We start from the raw sequence: 18,099 nt of genomic DNA on the forward strand, positions 1-18,099 counted from the left end.
GATAAAAATTGTTGTTTTTCATTTTTTTTCTATATGCTAATGTAAGTCAGTTCTATACGTATTGTGTCATGTTATACACATCTCATAATATAAAATGCTGCATTTTATAAAATAAACAGAAAAACTTATTAATGAATAACATTTTATCATGCAATCACGAAAGTCCTGCAAAATACAAAAGCCTGCTAGTGATGGGCATGCTGTGAACAGGAGACAACAAGAATGTTTGTGAGCCCTCCGGCACCTGAGCAAATGATTCCTTCTCTTCAATTAGGCAATAAGACATAGAGAAGTTAGGCAATAAAATAGACTCAAGTCATATAGTACATATTGTGAGCCAATTGCTCCTTACTTACTCTGTACACACGATACATAAAGAAATTTCTAAAGAACATAGCACGATGCATGATGCATATTATTCATAACCTGGAATGGGCACAAAGAATAATGTTGTGAGGGTCCATACCTGCAGAATTTGACCCTGTTGTGCTATAGCCTTTTCTCTGACCTGTGCTCCTGTCTAGGAAAACCTCATGCTGAAAACATCTTTCTCATTACTTCTATATCTTTCTGGGATACAAAAATGTTCATAGTGTACATATCGCTGCAAATCCCTGAGCAAACATGTGTTGACTGTTGAGGTCAATGAAGAAGATGATGTATGATTCAGGCCTGGTGAAAATGGTACTGATGATTGGTTTAATGCAGTTGTGTATAAAGACTGGGAACTGCAGTTGGCATCGGCTGTGGAAGACTGGACAAAACTAGGGGTAAAGAAGTTAAGGGCATGGCCTCCTCGTCTATCAAGCCCTGGTAAAGGAGGATGTAGAGGCCTAACAGGAAAAGCACAGCCTCCCGAGTCATAGCTCTTCAAACAGCTCCAAGAAAGTGACTCTTGATCTTTACACGCTGACTGCTGGATATGGCCTTCTATGAACTGATATCTTTGAAAGGTGCTGCTGCTGGTGCTGAGGCTGCTATCCTGCTATGAAGAGATGTTTAGCACAGGAAGCTTTGAGGTGATAATCTAACAAAAAGTATGTAGGAAATTATATGGGAAATTGAAACTCACCTGGCAAACCAGATTGCGAAAGATAGTCTGTGAATTTAAAAAAGTCAACCTGATTGCCGGATGAACTTAGTCAGGCCTGCTTAAATATTTTGGGAGGGATGAAAAATTCCACCCAAAACCTTTTTTTGAATAAATTGCTTTTTGTTTCAATTGTTTGTGCATTTAGTGAAATCATAAGACAGCTGATCTTTAATTAGCCTGCCTGACACTCACTGAAGACCTGTGACACTAGTGATCGGAGCTTCAGTATATTCCATAGAGCAGTGTGACAGCGAATGCAACAAGTGTCCAACGGAGCCCCCAGATCATCAAATGGAGAGATCCCTCTGAAGGAAAACTCTAAACATTGTTTAAGATCTTCATTCAGATACTTCAGACTCTGTGCCATTCGTTCTGTCGGTGCCAAGCTTCCCTTTCTCTGCTTCTTCCTGAGGTTGGCATTGAGAAATAAACTTTTCCATCTCCTTCTCCGTATCTTGATTGAAATTCGGCTCATGATCCAAGAAGTAGTCAGCTAACATGAGAAAGCAAACGGCAATAAACAGCCCTCCTCCACCAACATAGAACCCACTGCTGTAATCTCCTGAAGTGTCCACCAGTAACCCTGCAACAACAGAGAAACAGTCACTCCCACTCTGGACTCATCCATGTTTTGTCTTACCGGCTACAATGAGCAATGTGACGACATTGATATATTCCAATCTCACATGAGAGTTGTAATGTCATTAAAGCCAGTCCCCTCATCAATAAACATTAATTATAATAACAAAATCTACATATATATCAACATATACCTGCCATTTAGAGACTGACACCGAGTCAATCTTCTGTGAAGAAATGTTTGTGGTAAATTTAATTGAGGATTCCCTGATTTGTCTTCCAGAATTTCAGCTGTAGAGGCATAGAAACCCTAAAAAATGGGTTTACTCCATTTACTTCTATTTTTTCCATGATCCATGAAAACCTCAATGACATTTCACCACTTTTAGTAAATAGTCTGACTGAGGGAGCTCTCCATGTGGGCACTATTGATCACTCAACAGAAAGCCTGTTGCAACCTGGAAGAAACCATCACTAGAGCTTGGGATTCTTCTACCTTAGTTACAAGTAACCACAGAATTCAGTGTCTTAATGTGTAGAGTGGTCCCCACTCGACAAATTACATAGAATTACATAGAATTTACAGTGCAGAAGGAGGCCATTCGGCCCATCGAGTCTGCACCGGCTCTTGGAAAGAGCATCCTACCCAAGGTCAACACCTCCACCCTATCCCCATAACCCAGTAACCCCACCCAACACTAAGGGCAATTGTGGACACTAAGGGAGATTTAGCATGGCCAATCCACCTAACCTGCACATCTTTGGACTGTGGGAGGAAACCAGAGTACCCGGAGGAAACCCACGCACACACGGGGAGGATGTGCAGACTCCGCACAGACAGTGACCCAAGCCGGAATCAAACCTGGGACCCTGGAGCTGTGAAGCGATTGTGCTATTCACAATGCTACCGTGCTGCCCCTTACAAATAGTGAGAAGCTTCTTTATTAGGTATGAAATGGATGTTCTATGCTCCAGTACTATCTCTATAAACACTTGGGAGCACTTACACCTTGGCATTGGTTAACCCTTGCCCAAATCGTCTGGGCTTGGTAGGGTGGAGTGTATTCCTTTGGGAAAGCGTATTCTGCACTATATTTGGCAAACTGAAACTCTCTCTTATCTGCTGTCATACTAGATTGATTATCGACGTTTAGATTTCTGCCAATAGTCAGTTGACCAGAAAAAAAAATTAAAATACATAACTGCTTAGTCTAATTTAAAATTTAGTTACTAGAACTTTTCCACTGCATTCAAAAAAAATATTGGGCAAAATTCTCTGAGAGAATACGTATTGACGCCGGGACTGAATTGCTGGCAGTTTGTGTTTCCGTTTGGGTCACCAGTTTTGGAGCAATTCAGGACATGCTAAAGACCAGCATTCTACTGACATGCATTCCAAGCAATATCCTGCCCATTGAGCTTTCTTTTTTTTTATAAATTTAGATTAGCCAATTATTTTTTCCAATTAAGGGGCAATTTAGCGTGGCCAATCCACCTACTCTGCACATTTTTGGGTTGTGGGGGCGAAACCCACGCAGACACGGGGAGAACGTGCAAACTCCACACGAACAGTGACCCAGAGCCGGGATCGAACCTGGGACCTCAGCGCCGTGAAGCGGTTGTGCTAACCACTAGGCCACCGTGCTGCCCTCCCATTGAGCTTTCTAACCATTGGGGCCGGAATTTGCGCCAAAGAGTCTGGCAGCTGGAGCTGTTTTTAAGTGTTCCATTTACCACATACTTACTGTAGCCACCAAGATGGCTCAGAGAAGACCTGCCATCGAGGTTGGGAGTGCGAGGTGGACCCTCAGCTCCATGCCAGTGAGGAGAGGAGGGACGCCCTCTTCCCCAACGTGGGCTGCAAATTCACGCCTTCCCTCCTGGACACTGCCTGGGAGGTGGTGGCAGAGGCAGTCAGCACTGCCAGTTTCACCAGGAGGAGACAGCTGGTGATGCGGCGGGGTGGGGAGGGGGTGGTCACTGGTGAGTTCTCTGCCCTGAGAAAACCTGGCTGGGCTCCCAGATGACCAGAGGTCTTCTGAGCATTTAAAGGACACAGGCAGCACTCAGCAGTGTGAGCAGCCAGGAGCCTGTAAGTAGCACCAAAGGGTTGTGTTTAAAAGACAGACTGCAGAAATGGTGGTCTGAGCTAGGCCACCCCGATTCTGAGGGGAGCGCCCTGAGTCCATGGGCTTAGCACCAAGTCACTACCCACTACTGCCCCCGGCCCGGGCAGCCACCCCCTAGCAAACCCGCCAGTTTTCAACGCTTGTAAATACCTGTAGTAATTCCCCCCCAACAAGACCTCCCCCTGAGAGGAGCGGAGCATCATGGAAGGGCGGGACATACTGTGTGCAACCCGTTAATCACATCTAAATGCATGCAAATGCTGGTTTTGCATGCTGTTGCTGGAACGGGGTGCAAACCTCGTCATCATCACCAGTGAGAGATCAGAGCATGGCGCCCAAATCGGTGCCGGGAACAGACCTCGATTTTGGCCGGACTCCTGATTCTCGGCCTGATCGTGGTTCACGTTCGCGGCATCGCAAGACGGCGAATTTAGCCAATTATATTTCCCAGGCAACTAATGGAACAGTTTTGATGTCACACACAATTAAAACAATCACGAGTAAAAATCATAAATCAATAAATCTGGAGTTTGCACATTCTCCCCGTGTCTGAGTGGGTTTCGCCCCCACAACCCAAAAATGTGCAGAGTAGGTGGATTGGCCATGCTAAATTGCCCCTTAATAGAAAAAATAATTGGGTAATCTAAATTTATAAAAGAAAAATAAAAAATCAATAAATCTAACAAGAATCATAGTCACACAGGGGAGGCAGTGGCACAGTGACATGCTCTGGGGCCCCAGGTTCGAATCCCGCCAGACAGATAGTCAAATTTGAATTCAATAAAAAAAATCTGGAATTAAATTTTTAAAGGTGACCAGGAACCCATTGTCAATTGTTGTAAAACACCATCTGGTTCACCAATGTCCTTTAGGGAAGTGACATCTCCGGTGCTCCCTCTAGTGGTTACTTAGTTGTAGTGTATTTACATTAACCCCTTGTGTATATACAGTGATGCATATCACCACAGAAATCGTCCTTACCTGATCTGGCATACTTGTGACTTTTAAATGCTTTCAGGGATGGGCAATAAATGCATCGCATGAACGAATAAAAAAAACCCACACTAATATTTGACAACTCTTTGCCAGCCATGTTGAACCTGAACAGTGTTTACCAATCATTAAGTTTTCTTGAAGAATAATAAATTAAAGAAAATAATTTGAATTGTGACCTAGGGCACACGACCTGCCATTCATTTGGCAGTGCCAGTCATTTAGTAGCACTTGGCTTGTTTAGTGAGCGTTCAGTTACACAGCTCCGCTAGCTGACTATGTATATTTGTCACTGACACTCTTCTTGAAAAGGAAATGCATTTTAATTCAATAACAAACCTTCATTTTGTGCCTAACACCACAATAGATAATGATTTTTTTTTGTAGTCAGATACCAAAGGACCTCACCAGATACACTGGACGGGTTTCTCCGTCCCACTGGACGGGTTTCTCTGTCCCGCTTGACGGGTTTCTCCGTCCCGCTGGACGGGTTTCTCTGTCTCGCTTGACGGGTTTCTCCGTCCCGCTGGACGGGTTTCTGGTGCGGCACACCGTCGAGATTCTCTGTTTCACCGGCTGGTCAATGGGGTTTACCATTATGGGGCAGCCCCATGCCATCGGGAAACCCCCGGGCTGCCGGTAAAATGGAGAATCCCGACGGTGGAGAATCCAGCCCATAATGTTTGAGGGTGTGAATGGCCAGAAGAGTCAAAATGACAGCTCTCTAGTTGGCTCATTTAAAAAAAATAAATTTAGAGTCCCCAATTCACTTTTTCCAATTAAGGGGAAATTTAGCGTGGCCCATCCACCTAACCTGCACATCTTTTGGGTTGTGGGGGCAAAACCCATGCAAACACAGGGAGAATGTGCAAACTCCACACAGACACTGACCCAGGGCCGGGATTCGAACCTGGGACCTTGGCGCCGTGAGGCAGCAGTGCAAACCACCATGCTGCCTAGTTGGCTCATTTTCGACAGGCAATAAAAGGAAACTCTCATCTCATCCAAAGGACATTTAAAAATATCTTTTTGGATGAATTTGTGTCAAAGCCCTGAATACACCTGGTGCCATTTTGCCTCCCAATGTAACATCAGGCACCCTGAGGTTACATTTTTGGGAGAGGCAGTGGCGTAGTGGTATTGTCACTGAACTAGAAAGCCAGAGGCTCAGAGCCACGCTCTGGGACCCACGTCCAAATCCTGCCATGGCAGATGGTGAGATTTCAATTCAATAAAAATATAGAATTTTAAAAGTTTAATGATGACCATGAAACCATTGTTCACTAATGTCCTTTAGGGAAGGAATTCCCGTCCTTACCTGGTCTAGCCTACATGTGACTTCAGATCTACAGCAATATGGCTGACTCTTAACTGCCCCCTCAAGGGCAATTCGGGATGGGCAATAATTGCTGGCACAGCCTGGGACACCTATGCCCCATGAACAAATATAGAAAGAAAATTCAGCATGTACCACAAACATAGAAAAACTCTTATTTTCTCATTCTAATGAGGGATTTAGTAGGTTAATGACTATTCTTAACCTTCTGTTATTCTGGATATAGAACCAGTGAAAAGGAAAGACAATCTGACAGATGAGAAAGAAGACCCTTACCTGCCAGTGGCGGTCCGAAAAGACATGCAATGCTCCTGAAGAACATAATCAGCCCAAGCGCATTGTCCAGTTTCTCAACTCCCATCACATCGGTCAGAACCGTGACAATAATGGCCAACATGGTCCCGAAGAAAAAGCCACAGATACAGCTGAAGATGACAAGGAGGGTGTAACTCTTAGCCACAGGAAAAAGCATGAGAGCGATGCTTAAAATTGTGATCAATATCGCTGTAAGGCGGATTGATTTCACAAGGCGGAAGTTGGCTAACCAACCACAGCTGAGACGCCCAATGCAGTCCCCTGCTGACCAATAGGACATCAATAAAGCTGCTTGAAAATGCTCGATCCCAATGTTTTGAGCATGAGGAATTAAATACATGTCAGGGATAAAGAATCCCATTGCAGAGAAAAACCCAAAGAAGACCATACAAATAAACTTTGGTTGTTTCAGAAGGGGCAAATCAAAAAAATGAGCAAGGTTCTTCTTGCGATCTGGACTTGTGCGACTCAAATCTTTCCTGGAGGTTGAGGCAGATGATGGTGTAAAAGTCAGATATTTCTTCTGTGGCTGATATGGTCTCATCAGAGCTCCACAGACACAGAGGTTCAGCTGGATACCAGCAATGATCATCATTGTCTGTCGCCATGACATTTGATCGACGAGCCACTGGTAGAATGGCGTGAAGATGAAGGTGAAGACACATTCTCCACAACTGGCAATGGCGTTGGCCAATGGCCTCCGTTCTCTGAAGTATTGGGTGACTAGACTTACTGAGGGGAGCCAAGCAAATCCATTACCCAAACCTGAAGGGAAAAATAAGAAATATATTTTTAAAATATCTTACAGATTGAAAATCATTAACTGAATGCCTAGGTAAACCAAATTAACCACAAAAGTTACAACAGTTACATTTTGGTCCCCAAAATAATTTCTCAAATTCCTTCTGTTCTCGCAGCAACCGACATGCCTAAAGTTGGAAGGTATCTGGTTTTGGTGCTGTCTTTTTCAATCTCACCCTATGGCAACCCTGATTTCAAACCATTTGGAAAGAAGATTTGCGGAGGACACTGGGACAGTGAGTAAATTTAAGGAGGAGTTAGACAGATTTATAATTGGTAATGGGATGAAGGGTTATGGAGAACGGGCAGAATGAGATCAGCCATGATCGAATGGCGGAGCAGACTCGATGGGCCAAATGGGCTAATTCTACTCCTATATCTTATGGACTTATAACCTCGGAACCTTGCACAGATTTGCTGAATCTGGGTCCTGTGCTCACATTCTATCTGCACATTCATGGAGTGGTAACTCTTCCTATTCACAAAGGCACCTGGCCGGCCCGCTGGGACCTTGGATAGCCACATGAATGCAGTCCACGGCACCATAGATATGGGGGAACCCAGCAATGGATGAGAGGCCTCTGGTTTGCTCAACTTGATTGGGTCTGTCCAGTACTGAATGAATGTGAGGGCCCAACTCAACAGAACGATAATTAAGGAGCTTAATGCAGCTTTGGACAGCTGATTGGGAAATTGCACACAAATCACCCACAGACCCCTGAAATGATCCAAATTCATAAAATTGAGGTTTACTGTGACCTTCAGAGCCATTGAGGGCTCACCCAAACAGTTGGAGACAATCTCTGGCCCCATCATGTCACTGAGTCCCGCAGCACTGGATCTCGGACACGTTGAGGTTACTCGATCAGTGCCTGTACACTCTGGCAGTGAGATAGTGACACTTTCCGCCTTGCTATCTTTGCTGGCCCTGCAGCCCCTGTTCCTGTGAGTCCCATCCCACAGATCTCTCCCTGAGTCACTGCCTGCGGACACCTGGCATCTTCTCCCTTTGGCCCCTCTCTTTCTCCTCAGAGGAGATGCCCCCGGCAGTACACAACCCTCATTTGCTGAAATGCGCTGCCCCGTGCACTGAAGGCTGCAACAGGCAGAAATGGATAGTGTAATAACAGACCGGACCGGTTTCGTGCTCGGTATAGACGCGCAAGCAGACGGTTTTAAAGTACTTCGGCCACTTCAGGAGCAGGGAACTGGTGTTAGGCCATGCCCCATTTGAAGAACCGTTTACCAGCCTCATTGCCCTAGCACATGGAGGCCTGGGGGCGTCACCCCCTGTGTCCCTGACACCAAGATGCGCGAGGCGATGGACTCAGACTCTGATTAGAGGCCCAGGCATCCAAGGCCTCCGACGTTGATCTTGGCAGGAAACAAGTACTGGTGGTATCCCGCAGATGGTCATCTCGGAAACAACGTTCCCAACAAGCTAAACATGCCCTGACCCAACCCTGCAGCAGTGGGCAAAGAGGAACAGACATCCTCCTGCTCTCCTTTCTTCAGAGGGACTTACGGACTTTGGTTGCGGGGGTGGGGGTGGATGTTATAACCTCCACGAAACCCATGGGTGCAACCCAATTAATCTCCCCTTGAGCCTCATGGAGTATAAGCTCCCCTGCTGAGGGGCAGAGGCCCATCAGTGGGTTCGCTAACTCAGTACCATCGAGGCCGGCCCACGAACGATCCGGGCTGCAGGGTAGTTCCGTCTGGGACTGTTACTTATAAATATTTTCTTCGAGGAAATAAACCTTGTCTTGGACTCTCCTTTCCGGACTCCTCCATGACTATTAAACCCTCCAAGTCACTCATCATCCTGCCTTGGAAATATATCGGCGTCCCTTCACTGTCGCTGTGTCAAAATGCGGCAACTCCCTCCCCAGTAGCACAGTGGGTGCAGCGGTTCAAGATGGCAGTTCATCACCACCTCCTCAAGGGCAATTCGGGATGGGCAATAAAAACTGGCCTAGCCAGCGATGCCCACATGCCATAAAGATGAATAAAAAATAACTTACTTAAACTATATAATTAAAGGAGTGAGAGAGAAATGCAATGCGGGAGAGAAAAAAACCGAATGAGATCGAGAGAAATATAAGAAAGAGCAAGAGAGGAAGCAAAGGCGAAGGGAAAATCAAACACCCAGAAATGTATACAACATTTCAGATTACATGAACTATGAAACCCAGTGACTATTCAGGAGGTAAATGCTCTGTGGCTACTTTTTCAAAAACATTTTGTAATTTTGGCATCGTGATGCTGACAGCATTCGGCATCACCAGCCTATTATTGAAGTCATTTACTCTGAGGCAGATTTCTCTGTGTACACTGCAGCGGGCACATGTTACGCAATACAGCTACATTAATGAGCTATTTATTCTTCAGAGCGTGAACAGTAGATTATTTCCTCAAATTCTACCCTTTTATAGAATTCAACAGCAAGAGAAAAGACCATTGTGTTGTATCTTTAGCCTAGCAAGTAGTAGCGAAGTAGCCGAAGATGTCATGCATGTCAAGTGACTCAGTTCTTATAGAGACATTGCACACCACTACAATAAACCACACATAGAACACATTCAGTCCATTATCCTTGTGCTGGCTCACTGAAACTGTTCTCCATGCCTCACAGTATGAGGTGGAAAAGGATGAAAGGTCATTGACCTGAAACTGCAACTCGATTGCTCTCTCCGCAGATGCTGCCAGACCTGATATTCATTTTGGGCATTTTCTGTCTTTCATTCAGATATCCAGCATGCGCATCATCTGGCTTCCATATAAATACAGGTCCATTTACCTGAATTTAAACACCCCTGTCTACAATGGTGGGGTTTGAACTCATTTTGTAAAGTACATTTGGAGTACCCAATTCTTTTATTCCAATTAAGGGGCAATTTAGCATGGCCAATCCACCTATCCTGCACACCTTTTGGATCGTGGGGGTGAGACCCATGTAGACACGGGGAGAGTGTGCAAACTCCACACGGACAGTGATCCGGGGCTAGGTCCTCGGCGCCGTGAGGCAGCAGTGCTAACCACTGCGCCACCGTGTCACCCTTGTGGTTTGAACTCATATCAGCTGATTATTAGCCTAGGTCTTTAACTGACTAGTCCAGCAATTCAACCCCAGCTCCCTATTAGTGATTTCAGTAAAGGTGCAAAGAAAGCACAAAGTATTCCACCTGCAGCTTTCTTTATTATCACCTCAATGATCGGTATACTATGCACCTGTTTGTAATAATTAAGTTAATTTTTAATTTGTGTTTGAAAGAATGAAATTAATTTATTTTTGTTAAATCTTACCTAACATTCCTCTAAACCTTTACCACCTTCAGATAAGTGACCATAGGGGTGTTGTCTCTATTTTAACTCATTGAGTACATTCTGCTCAGAAGTGATGGGGTCAAGTAAGTGGATAGAGTCATAGCTACGATGCAGTCAGCTTGACCATTCTTAAACATCAATTATTGGAAGATTAATCCACTTGACGTTACCCAAGTTGAAATTCAATTCTAACTAAATGTTATGAAGGAGCACTATTGTATTATGCATCAAGGGCTTCAAATAACTTTAGAGACCTTGACAATTTTGAGTGTTTCCTGACAGAACGACAGGCCGGCATGGTAACACAGTGGTTAGCACTGTTGCTTCACAGCTCCAGGGTCCCAGGTTCGATTCCCGCTTGGGTCAATGTCTGTGCGGAGTTTGCACGTTCTCCCCATGTCTCCGTGGGTTTCCCCCGGGTGCTCCGGTTTCCTCCCACAAGTCCCGAAAGACGTGCTGTTAGGTAATTTGAACATTCTGAATTCTCCCTCCGTGACCCCAAACAGGCGCCGGAGTGTGGCAACTAGGTGTTTTTCACAGTAACTTCATTGCAGTGTTAATGTAAGCCTACTTGTGACACTACTAAAGATTGTTAAAGAATTTCACTCGGCAGGCCTCTGCTTGAACTCACTCCATTACCTGCGAGAAAACCTGTTGTGAGATACATCCACAACATGCTGAAACCAAAGGATCCGAGCAGCAGTCCGAACATGCACAGAATTCCACCGGTGATGATGGTAACTCTGTGGGACAGCTGGAGACTGAGAACACTGGCTATTGGGGCTGCAAGAACATCAATGAAACAGTTAAAAAGCAATGTGTATTCGCATTCCAATCATCTCCGGTCAACAAAGCATTATCATCAATTCTGATCTCATTCAAAACTAAAGTTTGACGTAACTAACAATTAACTTGATAGAGTTGGTGTGAATTAATGTGCAGCAAGAGATTGGAGACATAATATAACAAACATGGAATGTTCTAGGTTACTTCGGCTATTCATAGAATTGTCAAAACCTTACACTGCAGAAGGAGGCCATTCAGCCCATCAAGTCTGCACCGACCCTCGGAAAGAGTACTCCACCATGCCCACTTGCCCGCCCTATTCCTATAACCCTTTCACCTCACCTACACATCCCTGGACAATACGGGATAATTTATCATGGCCAATCCACCTAAACTGCAATCTTTGGACTATGGGAGGAAACCAGAGCACCTGGAGGAAACTTATGCAGACTTTGAAGAGAAAGTGCAAATTCCACACAGGCAGTCACCCAAGGCTGGAATTGAACCCCTGCACCTGATGCTGTGAGGCAGCATTGCTAACCACTGTGCCGCCATGCCACCCATAATGGGTCTCGCTGGTGTTTTTCTCCGCATCAACCATCTGCACTAATCTAATTTCCCTCATATTCCAGCAAGATACATATTGGAAAAGCATATTAAAAGGGCCACAAAGTATATTGAGGTCACAGTCATACACATACAAATTCTCCTGCACATAACAGTTGTATCTTTTGTGCAATTTTGTCTTTAAATTAGATTTAGCAACTTGAAGGCAAAATTGCGAAATGTCCCCCAAATATTATGGTGGGTTTAACTGTAGCAGCATCATGTTTTGCTTGGTCATAACATCAATGATCCTTTCGAAGGAACTGAATTAACTGTGGATGGCCCGGTGGGTGGGGAAGGTTACATTTGGAATGTGACATTGTCAAGATCACGATGTGGAGATGCCGGCGCAGGCGCTGGTCTGCGGTGGGCACCTTTGGAGCAGCACTCCAAAAGCATGTGATTTCAAATAAACCTGTTGGACTTTAGCCGAGTGTTGTGAGACTTCTTACATTGTCAAGATCAGTGAGTGATACTTACAACCCGCATGAAACACAGCCACGGTAATCGAAGAGATCCAGGAAACCTTAAAGGCGAGTTCATCAAAGTACTCCTGGATGTCACGGAAAAAGATCCCAAATGATTTCACAAAGGAAGTCGACAGCCCTGTTATAACGAAGCACGATGCTAATATCACCCACCCGTATCCACCGTCTGTGTATTTCGGACTGCGGGTGCTGTTACTGGGCTCCTCAGCAGTAGAATCAGCAGCTCCAGGTTCCTTTGACATTGCAGTTTCCTTTGAATCTAATAAATAAAAACATTTGTACAGCAATGATTCACTCACTTGTCCATCCAATCCAAGACATATTTCTCTGCAAGATGCAGATCATTACCAGCATTTACTGCATGTTTTGCCTGATTTTCAGTGTTCACTGTGTTGGTTTTTGTTTCATTTATGCAATATTCACCTTGAATTTCCTCAAAATCAATTATGTCATTGTTGCACGGGAAAGATATGCCCTTCACCTAACATATCTATACACTCCTTCAGCTTGAGCTGTGTCAGCATCACACATTAACATCCCTGTCCCACTAACATCAAAACAATAAGAACGTGGTGAACAGTGTGATAGTGACCAGATAATGGGGTTTACTTTGCAACATGTTGGAGGTGTAAATATTGGACAGGGCACCAGGGATAACTCCCCTGCTCTTCTTCAAAATAATGACATGGGATCTTTCGCATCCACCCTGAATTGGCAGATGGGACCCCGGTATAACGTCCCATCGAAAAGATGGCACTTCCAAGAGTGCGGTGCGCCCTCAGTCCTGCACTGCAGTGTCAGCCTTGATTTTTGTTTATGCCTTCCCAGGGCCTTGTAGTTCAGAGGTAAGATTGTGACAAACTGAGCCAAGTGATGTACCATCAATTGTACGCGAGGCGCCTGTTCGGGTACACAGAGGGAGAATTCAGAATGTCCAATTCACCTAACAGCACGTCTTTCGGGACTTGTGGGAGGAAACCGGAGCACCTGGAGGAAGCCCATGCAAACACGGGGAGAACGTGCAGACTCCGCACAGACAGTGACCCAAGCTGGGAATCGAGCCTGGGACCCTCGAGCTGTGAAGCAACAGTGCTAACGACTGAACTACCGTGCCGCCACTGTGCTACCGGGCCACCAAAGAGTCCAGTGTTACGGATGCAGCTTTCGTCCAGTATGGCAAAGCATGACATAGTCAACCTCAAAATAGAGGCAGCTCTGAGTGAGATTTCATAGCACGTGACCATTCAGCAACTTTAAAATGTAACCCAAAAATGTTCAGACAGACTTGGCTTTGAAAACTCTCAAATTTCAGGTGCCTGTGGAATGAAGTTCACTTGTGTGGGTTGGGGGGGGGGGGGGGGGGGGGGGGGGGGCAGTCCAGCTCGAAATTGATGCAAGAGGATTGACTGCCGGTTTTACATCCTAGCCAACTCTACTTTTGACATCATTGCCCATGTCGTGACCCTGATGAGCACAAAATCTTCTCTCCAACCACGAAATAAACACAAACTCTCATCCTTACTGTGCATGTGACATCCTTCTTCGATGATTTGCTTATTTATACCTTTGTTCTCATTTATATATTCATCCTCTGAAAGATGTGCAAGGCTGTTGCTGACAACAATGGACAAATGCTGAGGGCATTTATACGACAATCGCCGTTCTATACTTTAATGGAGACATAATCTGAATTTTCCTCAAGCAGTGGGCAGAATCTTCTTTTGGAAATCCTTTGAACATTTGTCTGCTATTATCAGCCACGGTAATCGTAGCCTATAAACTTTTACAGAATAATGTAACCTGCAGATAAATGAAACAGTAGAGGAAGTGACAAAACATATTTCTATTATTCGCAATAAATCAATAATAGATAAAATTACCATTCATGCTCTTGCCGCCTCTTGTGGAATCTCCTGTGCAGAGAGTTGAGGATAATACCAGATAGTGCGGGTGGCGACAGAGATAGATCTCCCAAGTCAAACTCTCAAAATAATTATTTTGCAAATGTGAAACCACATGAATCATGTCAACAGCTGCTTCATTCGGCTCCATCTACTAAAAATACCACTAAAGTCTCTGCCAGACCTACCCTGTGGTAAGGTTAAAGTGAGCTTTGGTTTAAATAGTAATGCAATATGCATTTTTCATTCCACCTTATCTGCTGTTACTGTCACTCAACTTTGATCAACATCAAAGTTCTTGCTTATCAAATGACTGCGTGGTTCTAAGCCAAATTTCTGCTTTCAAAGAAACACTGATGATTTGTATTTTTATAGTGCCTTTTCCAATCACACAGCATCTCAAAGCACTTCAGTTAAGTACACTTTGAAGTGACATCGACACCTTTCCATCTAGGAAATGATGGATATGCAGAAATCAATTTCAAAGTTTCTGATAGGGTCTCTTCAAGTGGCGCACCTTTGCTGATGACTGAAGAGGTTGATTCTCGAGAGGCAGGTTCTGCTACAAGTGGTACACATGAAGCTGCCAAATGTTGTTTTGTTCATGGCGTTGGTGTCTGTTGCGGAGCTGTTGTAGCCACTAGTCATCCCGGGGCTGCGCACCAGCCCACAGGTGTCGCCGTATTCCTCTGTTGCCAGCTTGTGTTTCCAAGGTGTGATCATTGACCTTTGGGGCTTTCATGTGTAGCATCTTTGAAGCAGAGCCTTGAGTGTCAGACTGGTCACCTGGCGACTCCAGTGAGGTTCTTGGGCTTGTGACTGCCTTCCATGAACCGGTAAAGCCGCCTCCCTGTGTTTGGGAGGGCTGCCACATTTGTGGTTTGGACCTGTCAGGGTATACCCATAACGTGCCGCAGAGAGAGAAGATGGAAATTGTTCAGCTTCATTTCTCGATACCTTTAAGTTATCCATGTTTCACAGCCAGGCAGCAAGATGCTGAGAACGCAGGCTTTATAAACCATCAACTTGATCCCAAGGGTCAACTTGATGTTATTCCATTGCTCGTTTTAGAGGCAGCCAAAGATGGCAGTTGCTTTCCCTTTGCATGTATCGGGTTCTGCACCAAGGGACAGATTGCCTGTCACCATGAAACCAAGATAGCAGAATTTTCTAATCTCTTCCAGTCGGGTCTTATTCAGTGTAATTAGGAGTGGTGATGCACTGGGCAGCATGGTGGCACAGTTAGCACTGCTGCCTCACAGCTCCAGAGTCCTGGGTTCAATTCCAGCCTGTCTCCCTGTGCCTGCATGGGTTTCCTCCGGATGCTCCGCTTTCCTCCAACAGGGAATATCACATATCTAAACGTGTGCAGGTTTAGATAGATTAGCCATGCTAAATTGCCTGTTAGTGTATAAAAGGTTAGGTCAGGTTATTGGGATAGGGTGTCTGTCCCTATTAATAAATCCATGCACGCTGTATGCTGTATTAGCCCCGTGCTCTCAACCTGCCCTGCTACCTTCAATGACTTATGCACATATATACCCTGGTTCCTCTGATCCTGCATCCCCTCCAGAATTGTGCACCTTATTTTACATTGTCCCTCCGTGTTCTTCCTACCAAAAGGAATCACTTCACACTTCTCTGCATAAAATTTCATCTGCTACTAGTCCATCCATTCCATCAACCTTTCTGTTATTTTGAACTTCTATATTATCCTCCTCACTGTTCACCGTGCCTCCAAATTTCACATCATAGGCTACAGGCCATTCAGCCTATTGAGTCTGCACCAGCCCTTGCTCCGATAGAGTACCCTACCTGGGCCCAATCTCCCGCCCCTATCCCTGTAACACCACCTAACCTTCTTTGGACAATATTAGCATGGCCAATTCACCTAACCTGCTCATATTTGAACTGTGGGAGAAAACCGGAGCACCCGGAGGAAACTCATGCAGATACAGGGAGAACTTGCAAACTCCATTTTGACTGTCACCTGCGCCGAATTGAACCTTGATCCCTGGCGTTGTGAGGCAGCAGTGCTAACCACTGTACATCATGCCACCCTGCAAGTTTTGTCCTGTACATCCAGGTCAAGAGTCTTACCATCAACCCTTAGGGAACTCCATTATAAACCTTCCTCCAGTCCAAAAAACATAATTAACCACTACTATTCTCTGCAACTATTCTCCCCGCCTCAAATGATACGTGCTTATTAATCAGGATTGCGAACCCTCTAGTCTTAGAATCCAGGCCTGAGTGAAAGACCTACCTGACCCATCCCTTCCTCAGTCTGGTCTGATCAATTACCCTCAGGTATGTCTCCTATAGCATTATCACGTCCGCTTTCAATCCCCTCAAATGCGCAAACACGCGAGCCCTCTTTACTGGCCCATTCAGCCCTCTGACATTCCACATGATCAGCCTGGATGGGAGGCTTCTCACCCACCCCCCATCCCCCGTCGATCAACCATACCCCTTCTTAGGCCAGCCTCCAGCTTGTGCTCCGCGTTCCCTCTGGCTCGCCCACAGGTAGCCTCCATCCCCAACCTCCCATTTATCTCCAAGCAACAGCCCCTCCCCTGTGCAGCAGAGCAATCCCCCCCTCATTAACAGCACAATAAATGCAACCCCCTTCAACAAACAAAACATCTGCTCACCCCCCACTGCGCTTCCAAACCGCCCAGCTGGCTTAGTGACTCCCTCCATCCATGGCGCCAGACATCTTACCTCCTATTGTTCCCTCCCCCTCCCCCGCTCGGACATACCAATTCAAAAGGCATATTTCCACCCAAACACCCAAAGAAAAAACATCAAAGATTCACACACCCTTCCCCCACCAGTACAAAGTTAACTCACAAAACTTAGCAACAGCCCAAAAAACGTTACAAAAAGCATTTCTCATGCAGAGCAAGAGCAAGGACAATTTTAGCAGAACCCCTGCAGCAAAGATCACTCACCTCAGTCTCTATCTAGACCTTTGCTTTTCACAAAGTCCATTTCTTCATCCGGCGACTCAAAGTAAAATTGCCACTGTTCATAGGTGACCCATAAACAAGCTGGACAAATAAACCAAACTTCACCTTCCTCTTGAAAAGGGTCGATTTCACTTGGTTGAATCCCGCTCTTCTCTTGGCCAGGCCCGTACCCAGATCTTGGTAGATGCACAGAATGTTATTCTCCCACTTACAGCTCCGTGTCTGCTTGGCCCAATGCAAAATCTGTTCCTTTTCCAGGAATCTGTGCATTCGTACCACCATCGCCCTCGGTGGCTCATTCGCCCGCGGCAACCTCGCAAGCATTCTGTGCGCTCTGTCCACTTCCAGGGGACTAGAAAATGACCCCTCGCCCATTAACTTCTCAAGCATATTCGCCACATAAGCACTTGCGTCCGTTCCCTCACATCCCTCAGGGATGCCAACGATCCTCAAGTTCTGCCGGTGGGACCTATTCTCTAGGTTCTCCACCTTGTTTTGCAGCCTTTTCTGGTGCTCTTTCATCAACCCCACCTTTTCACAGTAACTTCATTGAAGCCTACTTGTGATAATAAGTGATTATTATTATTATTACCTGCACCTCCAGCGCAGTTAGATGTTCCTTATGCACAACCATTGTTTCCTCCACCTTCTGGACCGCCCGATCTTGGGCTTCCGATCTCTGCTCCACCCGAGTGATCATCTCCTTGATCGGGTCCAGGCATCCCTTTTTTTGCTCGGCAAAGCCTTCCTAAATAAACTCTACCAGCTGGTCC

General features: G+C 45.5%; 1 protein-coding gene across 1 annotated transcript; it reads right to left on the minus strand.

Annotated features, from left to right (window-relative positions):
- Positions 1–1,319: 1,319 nt before the first annotated feature.
- LOC119964208 (monocarboxylate transporter 12-like) lies at positions 1,320–17,848 on the minus strand. Its single transcript, XM_038793494.1, has 4 exons — positions 17,539–17,848; positions 12,446–12,712; positions 6,407–7,210; positions 1,320–1,676 (listed from the first exon to the last, which is right to left on the minus strand). The coding sequence occupies exons 1-4, from the start codon at positions 17,846–17,848 to the stop codon at positions 1,432–1,434; spliced, it is 1,626 nt and encodes a 541-aa protein (XP_038649422.1). The 3' UTR covers positions 1,320–1,431.
- Between the last annotated feature and the right edge of the window lie 251 nt (positions 17,849–18,099).

This window comes from Scyliorhinus canicula, chromosome 4, assembly GCF_902713615.1.
Source record: "Scyliorhinus canicula chromosome 4, sScyCan1.1, whole genome shotgun sequence".
NCBI lineage: Eukaryota > Metazoa > Chordata > Chondrichthyes > Carcharhiniformes > Scyliorhinidae > Scyliorhinus > Scyliorhinus canicula.